This window comes from Hyperolius riggenbachi, chromosome 4 (genome assembly GCF_040937935.1).
Source record: "Hyperolius riggenbachi isolate aHypRig1 chromosome 4, aHypRig1.pri, whole genome shotgun sequence".
Classification (NCBI taxonomy): domain Eukaryota; kingdom Metazoa; phylum Chordata; class Amphibia; order Anura; family Hyperoliidae; genus Hyperolius; species Hyperolius riggenbachi.
The window spans coordinates 339,933,606-339,956,462 of NC_090649.1; the positions used below are offsets into that span (position 1 = coordinate 339,933,606).

The 22,857-nt window shown below is 45.2% G+C and overlaps 1 protein-coding gene across 6 annotated transcripts in view; it reads right to left on the reverse strand.

The window, feature by feature from the left end:
- SCAF8 (SR-related CTD associated factor 8) overlaps window positions 1-22,857 on the reverse strand; it is a 593,726-nt gene that overhangs the window by 307,411 nt on the left and 263,458 nt on the right. For all 6 annotated transcript variants that reach the window (XR_011019400.1, XR_011019399.1, XM_068231893.1 and 3 more), the window contains one exon: window positions 13,967-14,111. Coding sequence is in view for 4 of the 6 variants with exons in the window: in XM_068231893.1 (XP_068087994.1) it covers window positions 13,967-14,111 (145 nt within the window). In the remaining 2 variants the exon portion in view is untranslated. The remainder of the gene's footprint in view (window positions 1-13,966; window positions 14,112-22,857) is intronic.

Genomic DNA, 22,857 nt, shown 5'->3' on the forward strand with positions numbered 1-22,857 from the left:
CCCGCAGATGTTCTGAGCCCATGCAGCCACTTGCCGATGCTTCGGTCCCCGCTGCCGGTCCAAGCGTAGTAAGGGCAGTAGATTTGCGCATTTAAAGTTGCAAATTCTGGAAGTAACCAGTGGCGGGGACCGGACAATCGGTGAGTGGCTGCGAGGGCACAAAACATCTGCGGGGGAAGATTAGAAGCCCAGGTAAGTTCAACTCTTTTTGCCCTTTGCCCATTACAGTAATCCTTTAAAGGCTCGGCTCCCACTTTTAAAGTAAATGTAAGGCAGACCACATTTACTTACGGTAAAGTCTTTTCCAGGAGTCAGAAGGACAGCACCCCCTCCTTGAGACTTCCCCAAGCTGGACAGGAAGCTAAAAGATTAAAAAATTAGCATAACAAGCAGGTAGGCAGCATAGATATCCGTAGCTCACCCTGAGTCCTCAGTCAGTAAAAAAAGATTACACGGACCATACTTGATGCTCAATAATATATTAATTACAATTTTCATACTGTATCAATATACATGTACATATATACCCATATTTACCTTAATATTTCCCACAACAGGGTGGGTCATAGGGGTGCTGTCCTGACTCCTGGAAAAGACTTTACCATAAGTAAATGTGGTCTTTCCCAGGACGTCTACCAGGACAACACCCCTCCTTGAGAGATAGACTAGATGAAATCTTAGGGTGGGACTTTTCTGCCAAAACTCAAATCTGCACAGGATAGGACATTGTCTGTAGTGCTTGACAAAGGTGTTCTGGCTGGACCAGGTTGCTGCTTTGCAAATCTGTTCAATTGATGCACCAGCCCTTGCTGCCCAGGATGTTGATACACCTCTTGTTGAATGAGCTTCAATTGAAGAAGTAAGCAGTTTCCCCTGTGACTGGTGGGAAGTAGTAATAGCCTGTTTGATCCATCTTGCCAAGGTGGCTTTAGAGGCCTGATTTCCTCTTGATTTTCCACCGAACAAGACATTGTATCAGATTTTCTCCACTCTTGTTCTTTAAAGATAATGAAGAATACATCTTCTTACACCCAAGCAATGTAATCGCTTTTCTTTATCGTTGGATGGATTAGGACAAAATGAAGGTAAGTATATTTCCTGAGATCTGTGGAACCTGGATACTACTTTAGGAAGAAACGAAATATCTAGTCTTAACGTAATTCGGTCGTCTGAAATTATACAATATGGTTCTCGGATTAACAAAGCTTGAAGTTCACAGACTCTTCCAGCTGTTGTAATTGCTAAGAGAAAAGCAGTTTTTAGAGAAAGAAATTTATCCGAAATTTCTTCCAACGGTTCAAATGGTGGTGCACACATAGCCTGAAGCACAGTATTTAAATCCCAGGAGGGGATTATGAAACGTATTATTGGACGAAGTCTTTTCAATGCCTGAAAAAATCGAATAAAATATTCCTCTGCTGCTAGCTTTCTTTCTAAAAATACACTGATTGCAGAAGTTTGAACCTTCAATGTACTGACACTTAATCCTTTCTGAAAGCCTTGCTGAAGAAATTCAAGAACCAAAGAGGATAAGGCTAAATGTAGAGATCTTTCCTTACACCATTCCGAGTAGCCTCTCCATGCCTTTTTATAAATATTTCTGGTTACTTTCTTCTGACACTGTATTAAAGAGAACCCGAGGTGTGTTTAAAGAATGTTATCTGCATACAGAGGCTGGATCTGCAGAGGCTGGATCTGCCTATACAGCCCAGCCTCTGTTGCTATCCCAAACCTCGCTAAGGTCCCCCTGCACTCTGCAATCCCTCATAAATCACAGCCGTGCTGTTAGGCTTTGTTTACATCTGTAGTGTCAGTCTCAGCTGCTCCCCCGCCTCCTGCATAGCTCCGGTCCCTGCCCCGTCCCTTCCCTCCAATCAGCAGGGAGGGAAGGGATGCAGGCGGGGACTGGAGTTCTGCAGGAGGCGGAGAGAGCAGCAGACTGACACTATAGAGATAAACACAGCCAGCTCTGACAAGCTGTTTGTCAGCAGCATGGCTGTGATTTATGAGGGATTGCAGAGTGCAGGGGGACCTTAGGGGGGTTTGGGATAGCAACAGAGGCTGGGCTGTATAGGCAGATCCAGCCTCTGTATGCAGATAATATTCTTCAAACCCACCTCGGGTTCTCTTTAAGGTTTCAGATAATTTATCTAAAAATCCTTTTGCCTTTAAGATATTCCACTCAGGTTCCATGCCGTAAGGTGAAGAAGTTGAAGGTTGGGATGAAATGCCATACCCTGCTGGAACAGATCCTGTCGATCCCGTAGAATAACTGGTTGAGATACTGCTCGTTTCTGTAACAACATGAACCAGGGTCTTTTCGGCCAGAATGGAGCTATTCGACTCATGCGGGCCTGATCCTGGATGATCTTGTTCGTTACCTGCGGAACGAAGGATATTGGAGGAAAGCTGTACATGAGATGGGTTCCCCAATTCAGAGAAAAGGCATCCACTGCCCAAGGCTTGTCTTGAGGGCATAGTGAACAAAACTTCAGACACTTGGTATTCTCCCTGTTGGCGTATAAGTCCACTTCTGGAGAACCCCACTGATCTATGATCTCCTGAAATACTAATGGATTTAGGGCCCAATTGTCCTGTTTCAGGGGAGATCTGCTGAGAAAGTCTGCCAGCTGGTTGGCTGTACCTTTTAAGTGTGTGGCCTTGAGAGATTTGAGATTATTTTCTGACCAATTCATGATTCGCATCGTCTGAGACCACAGTATTGGACTTCTTGTTCGCCCTGCCAATTCAGGTAACCCACCACACTGCTGTTGTCTGTTCTTAATAAAACGTGACGCTGGTTTATCTGTTTGCTGAAGTGTTGTAGAGCATACCAAACTGCTTGAAGTTCCCTGCTGTTTGATGACCTTGCTCTCATCTTGCTGGACCACTGTCCCTGAGCTGGAAGACAATCCATGTGGGCTCCCCAACCCCACAGACTGGCATTTGTCGCTATGATTGATTGACAGGGATAATGCCACAGACGACCTTTGGACAGATGTGCGAGATCTTGCCACCACATGAGTGACACCTTTACATTGTAAGGAACTAATACTCTCTTGTTTAGAGATTTTATGTGTCTGTTCCATTCTTTGAGGATCCAAATCTGAAGAATCCTGGAATGAAACTGACTCCACTGGATGGCCAGAAAAGCGGAAGTCAGTAGTCCTAGGATTGCTATCGCTTTTCTGAGAGAGAAGTAATGAGCATGCTGGAAAGAAACAGCATTAAGAATCGCAGAAATCTTTCTGTTCGGTAACAATACTTTCTCATCAGAAGTAGAAATATTGAACCCTAAAAATTCCATGAGCTAAAAAGGGTAGAGAGACGATTTAGGCTAGTTAAAGAGGAGCTGTTAGGCATAGTGTCTCCGGGAAAAAAACCACATATATAAGTAGATAAATACTTGCTGTACTTGCATAACATATGCATTGCACTGTCCATGTTTTGCTTTGCAGCGAGTTATATATAGTAAATAAAGAGATTTCTATTCCTGGGAGGTTCCATTTTAGGATGACTGTGTGTGAAGCCAATCGTGATGTCATATCCTCCCTTACTGTTTGCACTCCTCCTTCTGATTTAGTATGCATTAGCACTCCCTTTTCCCAGCCCTCAGACACTCCCACCAAGGTATGGCTTCTCATACATCATCAATGTGCGACTCTGTGGAGCTTGTTTATGTCTGAGGACAGGATGTCAAAAACTGCTAAAGAGGATGAGTGATTTCCCAACTTACTGAAATCCTGTCTACATGTACGTTTTGCAGCAGTGACATAGCCTAAAGACTGCACTTGGTTTCATCCTTCGTTACACGTTACATTTCATGCACACTGAATCCTCTTTAGAGGTGTGTGACAGCATGATCAGTTACTGGCTAATGGTAGACAGACCAAACATGTCATGTCACAACTCCTCTGCACACTTATATTGTTGCAGTTTGTCATGGCCGTATCTGTGTAAAATAGCTCCTATGTCAACCACTATAATTGTGCCAGCCTCCAGCAGAGAGCCTCCTTCCATGCATTCTAAATGCTCGCTAGTAGCTACACACCACACAATTCTCATGCTGGGCATACACGGCACATTTTATATTATCAATCGAGCCGCTGATGGCTCGATTGATAATATTCAACCTGTCCGATCACCGCAGCGGGTCGATACCGTGCTTGATCCCCGCGGGCGGACAATGCAGAAAACGAATCGCTGATAAGAAAGTGCCCACAGGGACGAGCCGGAATCGATCCGCGCGGACGAGCGGGGATGCGCCAGCATCGAGCCAGCGGCTCGATTCCGGCGCATAAAAGTGCCGTGTATGTCCAGCATTAGGCAGATTTATCAGCCAGATCGATTATTACCAACATGTTCTGATTTTCAATTGTTTTGCCGTTTGTTTTTCATAGAAGTGAACACAATTTCATCAGAAAAATTGCTTTGAAAAAAACTTTTTTTTAGTTCAGATGGAACACATTGAAAATAATCGAACTAGCAGGTAAATCTGCCAGACAAATGTATGGTGTGTACCTAGCCATATACTGTCCTATGTCAAGCGGAGAAGAGGCAGAAGGCTGTATGTACTGTCCTATGGAGAGGGGAAGAGAGGCAGGAGGCTGCATGTACTGTCCTATGGAGAGAGGAAGAGAGGCAGGAGGGTGCATGTACTGTCCTATGGAGAGGGGAAGAGAGGCAGGAGGCTGCATGTACTGTCCTATAAAGAGGGGAAGAGAGGCAGGAGGGTGCATGTACTGTCCTTTGGAGAGGGGGAGAGGCAGGAGGCTGCATGTACTGTCCTATGGAGAAGGGAGGAAAGGCAGGAGGCTGCATATACTGTCCTATGGAGAGGGGAGGAGGGGCAGGAGGTTGCATGTACTGTGCTATGGAGAGGGGGAGGAGAGGCAGGAGGGTGCATATACTGTCCTATGGAGAGGGGAAGAGAGGCAGGAGGGTGCATGTACTGTCCTATGGAGAGGGGGAGAGGCAGCATTTACTGTCCTATGGAGAGGGGAGGAGAGGCAGGAGGGTGCATGTACTGTCCTATGGAGAGGGGAGGAGAGGCAGGAGGGTGCATGTACTGTCCTATGGAGAGGGGAGGAGAGGCAGGAGGGTGTATGTACTGTCCTATGGAGAGGGGAGGAGAGGCAGGAGGGTGCATGTACTGTCCTATGGAGAGGGGGAGAGGCAGGAGGCTGCAGGTACTGTCCTATGGAGAGGGGAGGAGAGGCAGGAGGCTGCAGGTACTGTCCTATGTCAAGCGGAGGAGAGGCAGGAGGCTGTATGTACTGTCCTATGGAGAGGGGAATAGAGCCAGGAGGCTGCATGTACTGTCCTATGGAGAGGGGAGGAGGGGCAGAAGGCTGCATGTACTGTGCTATGGAGAGGGGAGGAGAGTCAGGAGGGTGCATGTACTGTCCTATAGAGAGGGGAGGAGAAGCAGGAGGGTGCATGTACTGTCCTATGGAGAAGGGAAGAGAGGCAGGAGGCTGCATATACTGTCCTATGGAGAGGGGAGGAGGGGCAGGAGGCTGCATGTACTGTGCTATGGAGAGGGGGAGGAGAGGCAGGAGGGTGCATGTACTGTCCTATGGAGAGGGGGAGAGGCAGCATGTACCGTGATATGGAGAGGGGAGGAGAGGCAGGAGGGTGCATGTACTGTCCTATGGAGAGGGGAGGAGAGGCAGGAGGGTGCATGTACTGTCCTATGGAGAGGGGAGGAGAGGCAGGAGGGTGCATGTACTGTCCTATGGAGAGGGGAGGAGAGGCAGGAGGGTGCATGTACTGTCCCTATGGAGAGGGGGAGAGGCAGGAGGCTGCATGTACTGTCCTATGGAGAGGGGAGGAGGGGCAGAAGGCTGCATGTACTGTCCTATGGAGGGAGAGGAGAGGCAGCCATGCCTCGGCTCCTCTCTGATTGGCAATACAGAGACGTCACCGACGTCATCTGTAGTTGCCGACCGAGTGCACAGGAGGCTGCTTGCGTTGGTGACCAGAAGGACGGTGGAGATCGTTGGCGGATGCCGGAGCGCGGATCCCAGACCCGGAGGAGGGAAGACCCCATGTGGACAGACGGAAGACCGGCAAAGGGGAATCCCATCGCATTGCTTGCTGAGGCTGCTGAAAGAGGAAGGAGGAAAAGAGGAACGTGTGGTAATGTATTTTTTTTTTTATTATAGGCACCACCACTGCACATCTCTGCAAGCTAATGGGGCAGACCTATACCTATAACGATACTAGGGGCAGATATATAACTGTACTGGTTGAAGCTCTATACCGGGGGCAGACCTACACCCATACTGGGGGAAGATGTATGCTTATACTGGGGGAAGATGTATGCTTATACTGGGGGCAGATGTATGCCTATACTGGGGCAGATGTATGCCTATACTGGGGCAGATGTATGCCTATACTGGGGCAGATGTATGCCTATACTGGGGCAGATGTATGCCTATACTGGGGCAGATGTATGCCTATACTGGGGGCAGACCTATACATCTACCCCCAGTATAGGTATAGTTCTGCCCCCAGTATAGGTATACATATACCCCCAGTATAGGTATAGTTCTGTCCCCGGTATATAGGGGCACATCTGCCCCCAGCATAGGTATAGGTCTACCCCCAGTATAGCTATGCTTTTGCCCCAGTATAGTTATAGTTTTGCCCCCAGTATAGGTATGTTTCTGCCCCAGCATAGGTGCACGTCTGCCCCCAGTGTAGGTATAGGTCTTCCCCCAGTATAGGTATGCACCTGGTAGAGTTCTGTCCCCGGTATAGGTCTTCTCCCCCCCCATGTAGGTATGTCTTCCCCAGTATAGGTACAGGTCTGCCCCCGGCGTGGGTATGTGTCTGCCCTTTGTATAGATCTGTCCCTAGTTTAGCCATAGCTCAGCGCCTAGTATAGTTCCTCACCCAGTACAGGTATATATCTGACCCCAGTATAGGTATTTGTCTGCCCCCAGTACAGGTCTTCCCCCAGTGTAGGTATAGGTCTGCCCCTTATATAGGTCTTCCCACAGTGTAGGCATAGGTCTGCCCCTGTATAGGTCTTCCCCCAGTGTAAGTATAGGTCTGCCCCTGTATAGGTCTTCCCCCAGTGTAGGTATAGGTCTGCCCCCCGATATTGGTCTTCCCCCAGTGTAGGTATAGGTCTGCCCCCAATATAGGTCTTCCCCCAGTGTAGTTATAGGTCCGCCCCCCATATAGGTCTTGCCCCAGTGTAGATACAGGTCTGCCCTCATTTGGATGCAGAGATGCGCAGCGGTGGTGCGTGTAATAGGAAAAAAAAAAAATTACCAAACATCGCTCTTCTCTGTCAGCAGCCTCGGCAAGTTCCCCTCCGGCTGGATTAGTCTTCCGTCCATCCGTCTTCTCCCTCTCCTGTCTTCTGGTCGCCGCTGCAAACTGCCTCATATTCACTCCTCCGGCAACTACAGATGACGTCGCTGACAGTGACTTCTCTGTATTGCCAATCAGAGAGGAGCAGAGGCGTGGCTGGGGAAAACGTGAGGGGCAGAGGAAGCAGCCAATCGGGCTGCACTACTGCATACAGGGGAGGAATATGAAATGAAGGGGAGGCACAGGGAACAGTAAAGGGGAAAAAAAAGCCGCCCAGCATTCACTGCTACTTCTCTTGCGGCTCTGCGTACGAATTAGGAGCTGGGGGCAAGAGGATTTATAAATCATATTAATGTAAAAGTGTGAATGTTTTTTCAATGTGCCACTGCCTTTTTAGCATCTTTGTAGGCTTTGTTAAAGAGGGATATACCAAACTATTTTTAAATTCATGCCTAACAGTTACTCTTTAACAAGCCACCCTAATGACTGTAAAAAGGAAATAGTTGATTCTAACTGCGCTAACACTGAGTCCTTAAAATCTCCCCAAATTAATAAATCATCAAGGTAACCCAAACTAGATATAGATTTGCTCCTAATGACAGCTAATACTTCCGACATGTTCTTTGTGAATAACCATGGAGCAGAGGCGATGCTGAAAGGTAATGCATTAAATTGGAAATGTCTTATCTTTCCCTCCAGATGAATAGCAAACCTGAGGAATTGCTGTGATCTCAGATGTATTGGAACATGCAGGTAGGCGTCTTTTAACGGGGCGGGGGCGCGCGGCACGACGGATAGCGGCGATCGTGCGCGGGGCGGTAGCGATCGGTGTGCTGACGCAGCTAGCAAAGTGCTAGCTGCATGCAGCAAAAAAAAAAATTAAACAAATCGGCCCAGCAGGGCCGGAGAAAACCTCCTGCGCGGCCAAGTAGGTTAAATACAGGATGAACCGAAAATCCCCCTGAGGTTTCTTTACTAGGAGTAAAACCCTAAGTCCCTGTTGCCACCTGGTACCTCTCTGATCACTTTTTTTAGAAGAAGAAGAGAGGATATCTCCTTTTGCAAGGCCAGTCTCTGACATATGTCCCTTGGAATTGGGCAAACCATGAATCTTTGAGGAGGCGGCTGCATGAATTTTATGCTGTACCCTTCTAGTACTATCTTTAATAACCACTGGTTTTGAAATATGTAGGTTTAAACGTAAGGTATGAAGATTCCCATGCTCTTCTTAAAAGATTATCAGTTTTCTTATCGATCGGGTCTTTGAGGTGCCCAAAGTCCTCAAACTGCAAATCTGTATTTCTGGAAACTCTAGAATAAGCTGGATCAAGCTTTGGAGAGGGACCCCAAAATTTCTGATCCTTGACACTAAAAGGGTACCGTTTGTTAAAGCGGTATCGTCACCATAAAAATCAAATTTCAACAGCAACTGGTCTGAGTGTATTAAGTGATAAAGATGCTATTCCTGCATTCAAAACTTTTTCTGCTGTTATGGTTTGGAGTTATCACAAACTTAAGGAGCACTGGCTCTTTAGTAGTCGTTGCCAATGAATTGCATGCTGGGAGTTCTTTTATCTATAATCTATTCCTCCTCTTCCCTTTATTTCCCTGCCAGCTGCTTATCTGAAAACTAATCCCCTACTCACTTGTGTTTACAAGCAAGGCTGAGGTGACTCAGCGATTGGAGGAGACAAGAAAAAAAATAAAGGGCAGAAATGAGATCACGAGTTAGCCTTAACTATTGGCAAAAGACATGGCCCCCACCAGGAACAGAATTCTCGAAATTTACTATATAACATTCACTGAAATCAAAACGTGGACAGTACAATACATGTGTTATGCAAGTAGATCAAGTATTTATCTACTTATATATGTGTTTTTTTTTCCTGGGATAGTATGGCTGACCCTGCTGCTTTAAGAGTCTTTGGCCAAAAAGCCAGTTTCTCTGGATTATCCCATTCATTTCTAATCATAGATTTGAGAGAAGAATGGATAGGGATAAAAGAGGTCTGATGATCAGATAAGCTCTCATACATCTGATCCAGCGGAGTCAGATTTTTGTTCAGTTTTAAGCCCCCTAGTATTATGCATGGCAGATAAATCATTAATAAGATCCGGTGAGAAAGCAAACTTCTTGATCTTGTTCTAGTTCCCGAGGGATTTAAAGATACAGGAGGAGAAGCAGGTGGAGGAACAGTTTCCTCAGGTTGTGTAGCAGGCTGAGATTCCGTAGGAACCGAAGCTGAAGAGGAGGCTACAGCATAATCCTTAATTTCTTTAATAGCTGCGGACATTTCTGATCTCTTCCAACCCTTAAGATCTTTAATTATCATAGGCGATTCACTTTTCACTATTTTATCAGTACAATGGTGACATAATTTTTTGCTTGAGGATGAGGAAATTTTTGCATTGCATATCGGACATTTCTTTTCCACTTTAGAGGTAGAAGCAGAAGATGAATGATGCTGGGAGCTTGCCTTATCCTTTTTGGGCTGCAATAAAGCACAATATGCTTCCCAATTAGTGCAGGTTCCACAACATCCTCATCAAAATATATATCAGTATATAAATTAGTATATAACAAGGTAAGGGAGCACCCCCTGTGCCGCTTACCAGAGAGGGTTCAGTGCCAGACTCAGCAGACTGCAAAAGAATTAGGGCCTGCGGCATCCTCCATGTTGCCAGAGAGAGAGAGAGAGAGAGAGAGAGAGAGAGAACATGGAATGCTTACTACATTTAAAGCGGAATATAACCCTGCATTTCAACTTTGCTCTAAAACATTATTTACAGCAAATTATATGCAAAAAGCATTTTTTTTTTTTACTAGACCAGCATTGGAAGGGTTAAACACAGAGGTTTAAATTTCCGTGGAGAAATATGCAGAAGTTCAGATTGTTACATTCTATTTAGGCCTCGTTTCCATCCATGCGCTTCTGTCCGCTTTTTGGCAACATGTATCAATCTGTAACATTGATGTGCTGAAAAAAAGCGGATAAAAGCGGACAGATGGAAACAAGGCCTTAGTCAAATGTATCTATTGAGAAATGTTACACACTCTTTGGCTGTCCTCCAGCTCCTTCTCAGTGAGAGAGAGTGAGTCACATTCAACACTCAGATACATTTATGTAAACAAAATGTATCTATTGTCAGCTTCGGATGCGTCTGCAGAAATCTCCAGGAATTTTAAAGCTGTTAGACTTGGAGGTGTATTCTCCACAGTCAGCATGCAACACATAAGCTGACGTGAAGGAGGTACACACACCAGCACAAGGAATCAGGATATCCCCAGTTTAGTGGAGGAGAGGACTGACTCCAATAGGAGATTGTGGTGCACAGAGCCGGTGCAGATCCGAACAGCCACAAACAATACTTTCGTGATAACGTCTCAGCGCAAAGTAGCGCTGAGCGCATAAACCAGGACTGAGGAGATCAGGACAGGTTGACAGAATGAACGCTTGCTTAACTAGCCACTACTTAGTGACAGCAAGCGTCCACAACAAGACAGACTGGAATGAGGCAGCCAATGCGTTGCAGCGATGGCGTGCCTCACAAAGACAGGACAGGGTAGTCAGGAAATAGGGAGATCAAGATAGATGAATGTAACACAGACAAATATACAATAAGTATGTTTTCCTAGCGTATTATAATTACAGCTATCAATGAAACTATTTGTAACGTCTGACTAACATATGTATATATCGGCAATGAACCGATATATGACATAAGCAGGAACACTGACTAGGACTGGAGCAATACAGGGAACAGGACTCAGAAGGATTCGCTATCTCTTCGCAGAGATGAACGCAATCCACAAACAGAACCAGGAGCAGGATACTAACTCAGCACGGGTGATCACGATACGCGCAAACTACCAAAACGTGCTGGAAGGCTGACTAACTGAACACAGGATATAAACAGTTCGTGTACGTATATATCAGCGACACTGATGTATCAACGTAACACGAATACAAGGAAAATAACAAAAACCGTGCAAGTATGCGTATATATTGGCGATGAACCAATATATGACACAAGACAAACAGAGTAACAACTTCTAGAACAAGAGCAGAACTAGGAGGACTCGCTGACCCCTTCGCAGGAATCAGCGCAGTCCACACGGACTAGGAACGAGGTAGGGCACGAGCAGAGTAACAGACAGAATCTGAGACTATGGTAGCCCATGAAGCATTGCAGGAAGCAGTTCTTTATACTGAGGTCATCCAATGGGAGCAGACCTGCAGATTCCCACACAAGTGAATGGTAATTAATCACAGGCTGACAGCAGGAAAAGGCAGACAATGATATGCAGCCTGCAGGAAAGGGATTGCCACTCCATTGCAGCAGACAATGTTTGTTTACACAAAAGCATATTAAACTGTCATTAACTTCAGAGCGACTGCAGATGGAATCAGCAACTAGTTTAAGTGCAAACCAAACTATGCAAGCAAATGCATGTAATGACATCAGAACTGCTTGGGTTGCAATACCACTGCAGCCAGCAGTAAACGCTGCAGAAGCGATCGTAACAAAAGCTCTGTGTAACCCTTCCAATGCTGGTCTAGTAAAAAAAATGCTGGTTGCATATAATATACTGTAAATAATGTTTTAGAGCAAAGTTGAAATGCAGGGTTATATTCCGCTTTAAATAAGGTTGCCAATTACCTGTGTCCTGGCGAGGAGTGGTTACAGCTGTGCCGGATAACGCCTGCAATCGGCGCTTCCTCCTTCCGGTCACGCGGGACGCCAGCTCATGACGTATTTCCGGTATACGGCCGGAACTTCCTTTGCGTGCCCCTGCACGCATAAAGGCGCTGCCCTTGCCGCCTGACACATAGCTCTGTGGAGGATCACCCGAAGCGTCCCATCCGGGACAGAAAAACCAACTGAGGACTCAGGGTGAGCTACGGATATTTATGCTGCCCGCCTGCTTGTTATGCTTATTTTTTAATCTTTTAGCTTCCTGTCCAGCTTGGGGAAGAGAGACAAGTCTCAAGGAGGGGTGCTGTCCTGGGAAATATTTGTTGGTTGCTATTGGCAACAACACTACACCTTCGTTCGGCACCATATCACAGGAAGTGTGATAACTCGACACTCATCACAGCAAACAGCATAGGAGATAGAACTTCTTAGATGTCGTCAAAGGTTCAAGAGTTTATTTGTAAAACAAATATACAGATGTGTTCATCAGCAATCTTATATCTTCGTTACATGTTAACCTCGGCAAAGCAAACGGTCTGCAGAATCTTATGCGTTCCATGCAGACTTGGTCTATCCTTAGTGACGAGAGATCAGGCGGCTTTCTCTTTGTTACATCTATGCTAGTTGCATTTAGGCATATATACAGCATACAGTTATGGAAAGTTACAAGAAGTCAGCAGAAGTAGAGAGAAGTGCCCTCGGAAGCCCATGTTGGCTATTCTTATATTGACCTTTAAGAGTTAAATTTGACATCATCCCTCAGGGATGATCTAGTACCCATTGCATGCAATTGGCTGATAATAGCATGTGATGGATGACCCCACCTATGCATGCTCCGATGGGACAAGCCAAATATGGCGTTTCCTTGCTTATTACCTAGAAATGAGGGAAAATGTTCCCTGGCTATTGTTTACCTTTAGGAAATATGAAAACACTTGATGTTTACAGTAAAGATGCCTGGCAGTCTGTACATTGTGGACAGATAAGCACTCTGGCCTTGGGCTGGCCTTGTGTGAGACACAAGACCATGATCCACAGTGCTTCTAGAAATGCTCCTTAAAGGGAGACTCTCTGCAAGTCAAGTCTTTTAACTAGCCTCAGTTAAAGTAACTGAGGCCTAGGAATTCAAGCATATCATACTTAAATTCTAACAGCCACCCTGAAAAGGCTTGATCTGCAGATCCCTTCTTCTGGTTCAGACAGTACCCATGATTCTTTATGTTTCACTTTTCGACGCGTACCTGTGTATGTTTTGGGCATCGCAGCAACGGACATGCAAATGGATCTAATGTTGAAAATAGCTTGTGCATGCTATTTTAACAAATCCATTTGCAGAGTTGCAGTAAACAAAATGCAAAGTCCCAACCTGCTGCATTTTTTAGGATAATGGATGTGTTTCCAATAGAGACCTATGGTGGAGAAACATCCACCACGAATGCGAGGAGAAAATGGGGTGGAGACTAAACTGGTTCAGCCCACTCTAAGCTGAACAGACCGTCGCAAGTGGGAATCGAGCCTTAATTCTACAGATAGAAGGTGATAAATATGCATCATTTACATTTGCAGTTCATTATGTAATTTAAATAAACTTTAATGCATAACTATACGTTGTAAAAGTATACAGTATCAACTATATTGGTCACTACAGTACACAATTATATTGGTCACTACTTAAAATACCTGATATAAGAATTAGAGGTATTAGAATATTATCAGAGTCTTGGAGGAAAAAGTCTTCAATAAATCTGACATTTTAGTTTTCTTTTTTTGCCCCTTGTTGTTAAATTGTGTGCCTTAACCTACAGTCCCTATTTTGTTCAATAACTGAGTACTACCTGTACTGGTAAACAGATACCTACATGCACAACAGACAATAATAAACAACTATTTTAGATATCTTCCCCATATATTTAAATATTATTTTGATCGTTCATATACATACCTGGGGGTGGTTGTGAAGGGTTGAAACTTGCACGCATAAATGGTGGTGGAGGAAGAGCCGTGAAGCCTGGTGGGGGTACGGACATAGAGACAGGAAATGCAGGTGGTACCAAACTTACAGCTGGGACTGTTGGAGCAACTGGAATCTGTTTTAAAATAAGATTTAAATTAATCAAGCGAAATAAAAAAAAAAAAAGTGTTTACATCTGAGATCTGTACATTATTGCTATTATTACAACCAGCTTCTTTTTAAATCTCTGAATTGTAACACCACTTGAGTTTCCAGGAAATAAAACATTACAACAACGTGACAGATTTTAAAGTGAGTTTAAAGCAGATTTTTTTTTTTTGTAAATACTCACCTAAGGAGAGGGAAGGCTCTGGGTCCTACAGAGCCTTCCTGTTCTCTTTCCGGGGTCCTCCTTTCCCCACAGGCTCCTCCATTTGAATCTTCTGCCGTGGGAGACTTCGGCAATCTTCGGAAGCACTTAGGCTTCCAAAGACTGGCGGCTCTGTACTGCGCACGCGTGAGTGCACGAGAGAGCGCACTTGTCCTTGCGCAGTATGGAGTGAACCATCTTCGGAAGCCCGAGTGCACTGGTAGACTGCTGAAGGTCACTCAACGTGGAAGAGAGCAGTCCACGACCGAGTCATGGCCTGCTAACGGGGGAGCCTGTGGGGGGGAACGAGGACACCAGGAAGGCTCTATAGGACCCAGAGTCTTACCTCCTCTTCGTAGGTATGTTTTGTTTTGTTTTTTTAAATGCAAAAGCCCACTATCCATTAAAAGCAAGACAAGGCAGCACAAGAGCTGATGCGATTTTTACCCCGCTGTGTTCTTTATCACAAACTGTATACAAACACCTTTTTAGAAACATCTAACTAGCTAAACCTTGATTGGAGGATGTATGGAATTAAAACATAACTTTTAATTAATTAATGATAAAAAGGCAGGTACAGCTACTAAACCTCAAAAGTAAAGTAAAACAGTGGGCAGGGACATGGTAAGTTAATAATATTTCCATTTAATTTCAAGGGGATATCCTCCCTGCTCACATTGCATTGCAAATTTAACCCCCCCCCCCCCCACCCCCCCAGAACAAGCCCTACATTATTCAACCCCTCCAAGGGAGTCCTCATCAGGGGATCCCCGCAGAAGATCTACCAACCTTAGTTCATGCCTTCATTACATCCCTACTGGACTACTGCAATGCTCTCTACACTGGCCTTCCAAAAAAGGACTTGTACTGCCTAGAGCGGATACAGAATACTGCAACCAGACTGTTAACCAAAAAATCCCGTCACATCACTGCCACATAACGCCAGTCCTGCACTCCCTTCACTGGCTACCTATAAGATGGAGGGTCCTATTCAAGATCGGCCTACTAACATTTAAATCATTAAATAATCTGGGCCCTGGATACATAAAAGAAATGTTACAGCTGAGTAGTAATCCCTGCAATCTAAGATCCACAGGTTCTAATAATCTAGTCATACCCAGAGTCCACTTGGAAACCTTTGGTCCCAGAGCCTTCTGTCATGCTGCTACTACGTTTTGGAACTCCTTACCTCAGCAGATCAGGACACCTCAATCCCTGGACTTGTTTAACCACTTAAGTCTATCTGGACGGATATATCCGTCCGGATAGACTGTGCTGCCGCCACTGCATGAGGCGCACAAACGTGCGTGCTCCCGCTGCCTACCGTTATTTCCCCGATCAATTAATGGGAATATAATTCCCATTCACCGATCTAAGTTCCCCGCAGAAAAACCGACTGTCTCTTATCAGAGACCGCAGTTTTTCTGCAAAAAAAAAAAGTTTCCCATGCTCTTTATTGTTCCTGGAAGCGCGATCGCTCACTTCCAGGACTTTTTTTACCTGTGGTCATTTTGTGGCCAAATAGTAAACTGCACCCACAAACTGCACCCAATTACATTATTTTACATTTAAAATTATCTGTTTCCCTCCCACACCAAAAATTACCCAAATACATTTTTTAATAATAAAAAAAAATTCAATAAAAAAAAACAACAACAACAACATAAATAGTTATCTAAGGGTCTTAATTTTTTAAATATGCATGTCAAGAGAGTATCTTGTTATATTTTTTTTTAATTATAAGCTTGTAAATAGTGATGGACGCAAATTGAAAAAATGCACCTTTATTCCTAATTAAAATATTGGCGCCATAAATTGTGATAGGGACATAATTTAAACGGTGTAATAACCGGAACAAATGGGCAAATAAAATACATGAGTTTTAATTATGGTAGCATGTATTCATTTTAAACTATAATGGCCAATTTATAGTTTCTTTCTTAATCTTCCTGTTAAAATGGATTTAGAAAAAAATAATTCTTAGCAAAATGTACCACCCAAAGAAAGCCTAATTAGTGGCAGAAAAAACAAGATATAGATCAATTAATTGTGATAAGTAGCGATAAAGTTATTGGCGAATGAATGGGAGGTGAACGTTGCTCGGATGAATACGATTTTCGGCGCTATAGGCTGAAGTGGTTAAATCCAAACTGAACACCCACCTGTTCAGTTTGGCATTTGCAGAAATATAACTTTCGTTGTGTGAACACTTCATTCTACTACCAACTACTATCGGAGAGCTCCTACGCGCTTTGGGAGAAAAGTGCTATAGAAATGTTATGGTTAAATAGCAGGCTAGTGACAAGCAGACTGTCGCTAGCCTGGTGGTATTTTGCTGGGGGAACAGCCGAGCCTGGGGTGGGTGGGGGGATTGTTTGAGCAACAAATGATCGTTTCTGTGATCTCACATGTCGTGACCGCATGTGCGGTACACATGTGCGACCGCAAAGTGCCACAATAGTTTGAACTGAGTTAAAGTTAATTGAAGCAGATTTATCTCAACCACAGCCTATTGGGCCAATCAAAATGGGGGATAATGTTCTTTAACCCTTTCCACTCAGAGTTCTTTCCTAAATGAAGTCGTTTCTACTCAGAGTTTTTTTTTTTTTTAAGCAATGCGCTCTCCCTCTTACTCTCTCCCTCTCATTTTAACATGGAACATAACACTGTAACATGCTATATCTTATTTTAAAGAACACATTAGAACGTTTAATTTGATACCTTATTTGGACAGTTTGGCGTCTTCTATTGGCTGGTAGCAGAGGAGAAAGCCAAGGTATGGTAAATTGAAAAACAGTTTCCTGGGTGTAATTCGGGCCTGCGTGAGCAAGTTTCGCAATAATAGGTTTTTTTATGCCCGCCACCCGGGGTCTTACAGTCCCTACACACAAAGCAATCATTGGTATTTCGATTGGGCAGATTAGCAATAAAATACTGGCTACTATTTACACCCTCCCCCAGTCCCCTTCCATAGGATTCCATTGATTCTATGTGCAGCTTTGCAGGCAATCTGCAAGAAATCTGCAAGGACTCTGCTTGGAATCTGTAGAGAGGAATCTGCTGATTGAAATCAGCAACTACTTTTTATTTAGAAAAAAAAAAAAAAAACAGGAAAAAAAAAAGTAGTGACATTTAAATTAACATGTCACTTCCTGCTGGCCGGGATCATGGAATTCTGGTATGGGGCTGGGGGGCACTATGTGTCACCTATTCCTGGCTCCTCATACTGCGGGCACTTATTCCAGGCTACCTATACTGGCTGCACCTATTCCTGGCTACCTATACTGCGGGCACCTATTCCTAGCTATGTATGCAGGCACCTATTCCTGGCTATTTATACTGGGGCACCTATTCCTGGCTACTTATAGTGGCTGCACCTATTCCTGGCTACCTATACTGGCTGCGCCTATTTCTGGCTATTTATATTGGTTGCACCTATTCCTGGCTACCTATACTGGCTCCCAATACTGCGGGGCACCTATTCCTAGCTTTGTATACTAGGGCACCTATTCCTGGCTATTTATACTGGCGGTACCTATTCCTGGCTATCTATACTGGGGGCACCTATTCCTGGCTACCTATCTGGCTGCATGTATCACTGGCAACCTATACTGCGGGCACCTATTCCTGGCTACCTATACGGTGGGCATCTATTCCTGGCTACCTATGCGGCGGGCATCTATTCCTGGCTACCTATGCGGCGGGCATCTATTCCTGGCTATCTATACTGGCTGCACCTATTCCTGGCTACCTATACTGTGGGCACCTATTCCTGGCTACCTATACTGCGGGCACCTATTCCTGGCTACCTATACTGCGGGCACCTATTCCTGGCTAACTATACTGGCGGCACCTATTCCTACAGGAAGTAGGACCTACAGCAGTACAGGCACCCCCGGCCGGGATCACTTTGCGCTTGCGTGACAGCAAAGCTACAATGCTTCCGACCCGAAGGCGGAGCCACGGGGCAATTGCAGCTAAAGGAGGTGGCAAAAAGGAGAACTGGGAGAGCGCTGAGCATCAGAATAGGTCTCCATACATTCCTGCATGGTTTTTTAAACCTAATTTTTTTAATCATGTAGCTAGCCTAGCGCTAGCTACATGATACCCCTCTCCCTTCCGATTGCCGCCGGCAACTATGCCCGTCAGGAAATCCCGTTCTGAACAGGATTTCCATCAGGGCATTCCTCGTCGCTATGGCGACTAACGGAATGATGTCATCGACGTCGTGACATCATAGGGAGTCCCGATCCACCCCCTCAGCGCTGCCTGGCACTGATTGGCCAGGCTGCGCACGGGGTCTGCGGGGTGGGGGGGCCCTCTTTCGCGTCTGGTAGTGGCGGCAATCACAGCAAACACGCAGCTAGCAAAGTGCTAGCTGCGTGTTTGAAAAAAAAAATAAATATTCAAATCGGCCCAGCAGGGCCCGAGCGGTGACCTCCGGCGTCTCTGGACGAGCTCAGCTCGTCCAGAACGCTAGGGAGGTTAAGCAGGTTCTAATTTCCTGACTCTAATACTTGTATATTAATCCTCTAAGAAAAATAATGGATAGAATATTGGCAAAGTTTTGCAATTGGATTTGCATTTCCAACAATCTGATGTCTCTGTCCCCCATCCCACCCCCACCAGAACTTTGCAGCATATTTACCATAATGATGCTTGTGTCAGCTACCCGCCGAGTGATCCCCACACCCAACATATGGCTGTGTCCCCATCACCCACCAGAGCAGTGCGGCATATTTACCAAACTGATGCATGTGTCTGCCACCCGCCGAGTGCCCCCCGCTAGGAATCCTATTTACTTGTCAGTCGGAGTCTCATCTCTATGACCCCTGCAGTGACGCTACTAGAGGATGTCACAGCAAATGAGACTCCTACTGACAAGTAAAGAGGATTTCTTGCAGCGCGTAAAAAGCTCGAAATGCCAGGACAACACTCGGCAGGTGGCAGACACATGCATAACTATTGTAAATACGTGGCGCTCCTCTGGTGGGGGACACAGCCAGGAGCACGCACCACTCTCTATATGCCTGGGGGAAGGGGGGGGACGGACGGACGACACCTGGCAAGTAGCAGACACAAGCATCAGTAAGGCAAATATGCCATGCCGCTCTGGTGTGAGTGGGGTGAGGAACACCAGGGTTGTGGAGTCGGAGCCAGAGCTATTTTGGGTACCTGGAGTCGGAGTTTTATAAACTGAGTCGTTGGATGATTTTTGTACCGACTCCAAAGCCCCACTTATCATCCACGGAGTAGTGGAAAGGTAGACAGATTAAATGGTACAATTAAAACAAAGCTAGGAAAAATGTGTGAAGAAATAGGTAAACCTTGGACAGAGTGCTTACTCATAGTTCTGTATAGCACCAGGACTACACCAATGAAACATAGACTTGGTCTAAGTCCATATGAAATTCTATTTGGACAGGTGCCTAGGACAGAAATATACTTGCCACAGCAGATGCAGTTTTTCCATTCAAATTTAGCACAGTATGTCATTTCCCTACAGTATAAATTTAACTGAGGCTCATAAAAGCATTTATGATTCCATCCCAGACCCAAATTGTGTACAGGACACACACAACACACAAGCTTAAAGAGAACCTAAACTGAAAATAAAAAGTCAAAATAATCATACACAGGTCATACTTACCTCCTGAGCATCCCCCCCCCCCCCACGCATACATTACCTACTCCGGCCAGCGCTGTCACCTTCTCCCCTGGGTTCCGGACCGGCTGGCTTCACTTCTTTCTGTCCGGGGAAGTTTAAACAGAGGACGCACTACTGTTTAAACTTCCTGCCGGGACAGGAAGTGAAGCCAGCCGGTCCGGAACCCGGAACTCAGTGGAAAAGAAGACAGCGGTGACAGTGGGGACTCGGGCCGGCCGGAGCAGGTAATGTATTGCCGTTGTATTGTGTCGGTGATCGGGCATTCGAACGCCGCTATCGACGCACTCCCGACCCACGGCAATCGAGCAAAATCTTCCGCACGGACGGCTCGACGAGAATGATTTATTTCGGAAATCGATCGTTCTGTCAGCGTTTGCGCAACAATTTCACAGCAGATTCGATCACAGTGATCGAATATGCTGTATATTGGCGGGAAAATCGTTAGGCGCATGGGCCCCTTTAAACTGTAATATAACCCACTTGAGCCGCAGGAAAACATGGACATTACCTTGCACATTCAGTTGTAACTGACAGCTGCTGATCTATAACTGACAGCAACTGGTATATTTCAGTTCTGACAAAATATGGAAGGGATCACTGTAAGAAGAAAATGGTGAGCTTCTGAGAGGAACTGATGGTGAGGTTAGTATGCAATATTAATTTGCAGCTACGTCATGTGTTTATTTTAAATCATTTTACTCGCTTCAGGTTCCCTTTAAGCTAGGAGATTATGTTGTGTTGAAACTGCGTTAAAGCTTAAGGGATTCACTACTTGGACTCACGTCAGTCATTGTAAGAAAGTGACCAAAGGCAATGATCGTTAACCTAATAGGCTTGCATATAGTGCTGTTTGTGTATTTTGGCAATGTAATTCAGGCTCAAGATACCTTCTGGGAAGAACAAAATCTGTATATGACACTACAAAGGAGAGTGGCACTAACTGAGAATAAAACAAAGTGTTGGGTATGTGGTATGAGGCCAAAAGATTCAAAGGGGTTATCACTAATAGCCATTCCCATAATATGTGATGTATTGAGTAAAAGGAACTTATAGGCCAAAACCATACTGCAGATAGGTCCAAAGCGGTCTGGAGAACTCCTGTGCTAAAACCAATGCCTAATTCAAAACACAATGTATGTATAGAAATAAGTAAATATTTTGAAAAGCCATTATCTCTAGGTAGACTACCCAAATCATATTGTAACAATGCTGCCTATAATTTCTCTATGCTCTGGAAAAATGTAACCATAAATGACATAGGCAGTGATGCGTGGTCCCTAGGGATAGTTTTACTTACGCTCCTAGGGGGTAAAACTGGTTAAATTAATATTCCGTTTAAAAACAAACGATTGGTTCGCACAATGGCCAGGGGCCCCGGACCTCTCTCACTGGCCGGGGCCCCAAGGCCAATATGCGATACCTGGAGGGGAGTGCAGGTGGGCCTGGACCTCTCACACCCAGGCTCTGGACCTCTCACATCCAGAAAACCCACCAACACTGCCTCCATACTGAATGCTAAATTCAACACACACAAGCAATAGAACACAGCAGTACATGCATCCAGCTACATATAAGTGGTCAGCAGGTGCTCGTCAGCCAATCAGGATGCACTGTCATACACCCTTTACCTGCCATACCACATCCAGCAGCCATTAGCATTCAGGTGGGAGGCTTCAGTTGGACGCCATCGCAAGATTGCGTCGCTAGCAGGACCGCCCCGTGCAGGCATCCCTCCCACAGGGGTCCCTCCCTAACCGCTCACCTGTCTGCCATGTCCTAGAGCTGAAAGAAAACGTTTAAAAACAAACGATCGTTTGTTTTTAAAGGTTTTTTTTAGCTCTAGGACATGGCAGACAGGTGAGCGGTTAGGGAGGGACCCCTGTGGGAGGGATGCCTGCACGGGGCGGTCCTGCTAGCGACGCAATCTTGCGATGGCGTCCAACTGAAGCCTCCCACCTGAATGCTAATGGCTGCTGGATGTGGTATGGCAGGTAAAGGGTGTATGACAGTGCATCCTGATTGGCTGACGAGCACCTGCTGACCACTTATATGTAGCTGGATGCATGTACTGCTGTGTTCTATTGCTTGTGTGTGTTAAATTAATATTCCCTCAGATCAAGGTTTAAATAAAACTTTATGTAATCTTACTGTTCAAGGTGCTATCCAGATTCCAGAGTGTGGGAACTTACTAGGAATAGAGCTTGCCATGATAGGAGCAGGGGCACATGCAGGAAATGTTTTCACAAGGTATAATCACATTGCAACCACCTTATTACTTTGTCTGGTGGCATTGGGCTTGTGCCTGGCTGCCTAGAGGTAGCTTTGGCCAATGTACTGTTGCCACATTAGCACCAGCATTAGCAGTTGTAGATGAGAAAGCAGTAACAGCAAATAAATACTTGCAACCACATCATAATTTGTATAAAAGGGAATGGTTTACTTGGCATGACTATGCTTGGGCTTGCTTCCCAATCTAGACAGGATGGGGAGCTGAAATGATGGTAAGGTTAAATAATTACTCCGGACTAATTGACCATATGTTCAATGAAACAATTGTTGCAGTCACTGCTAACACAGTTGAAATAGCCCAAGTACGCAAGTTGGCTTAACAAGAAAAGCTAGCTCTTGATTACAACTTAGCAGCTCAAGGTGGTATGTGTGTAGTGATAGGTGAAGACCGCTGCACTTGGATCAACGACAATGGTGACAGTGTATAACCATCTACAAAAAGTAAGAGAATTGCAACACACTGCTGGGGAAATAGGCACTGAAGGATGGAATCCTTTTAAAGGTGCAGGCAAAGAAATATATTTAATTCAATTGAAAGCTTCTTTAAACAAATGG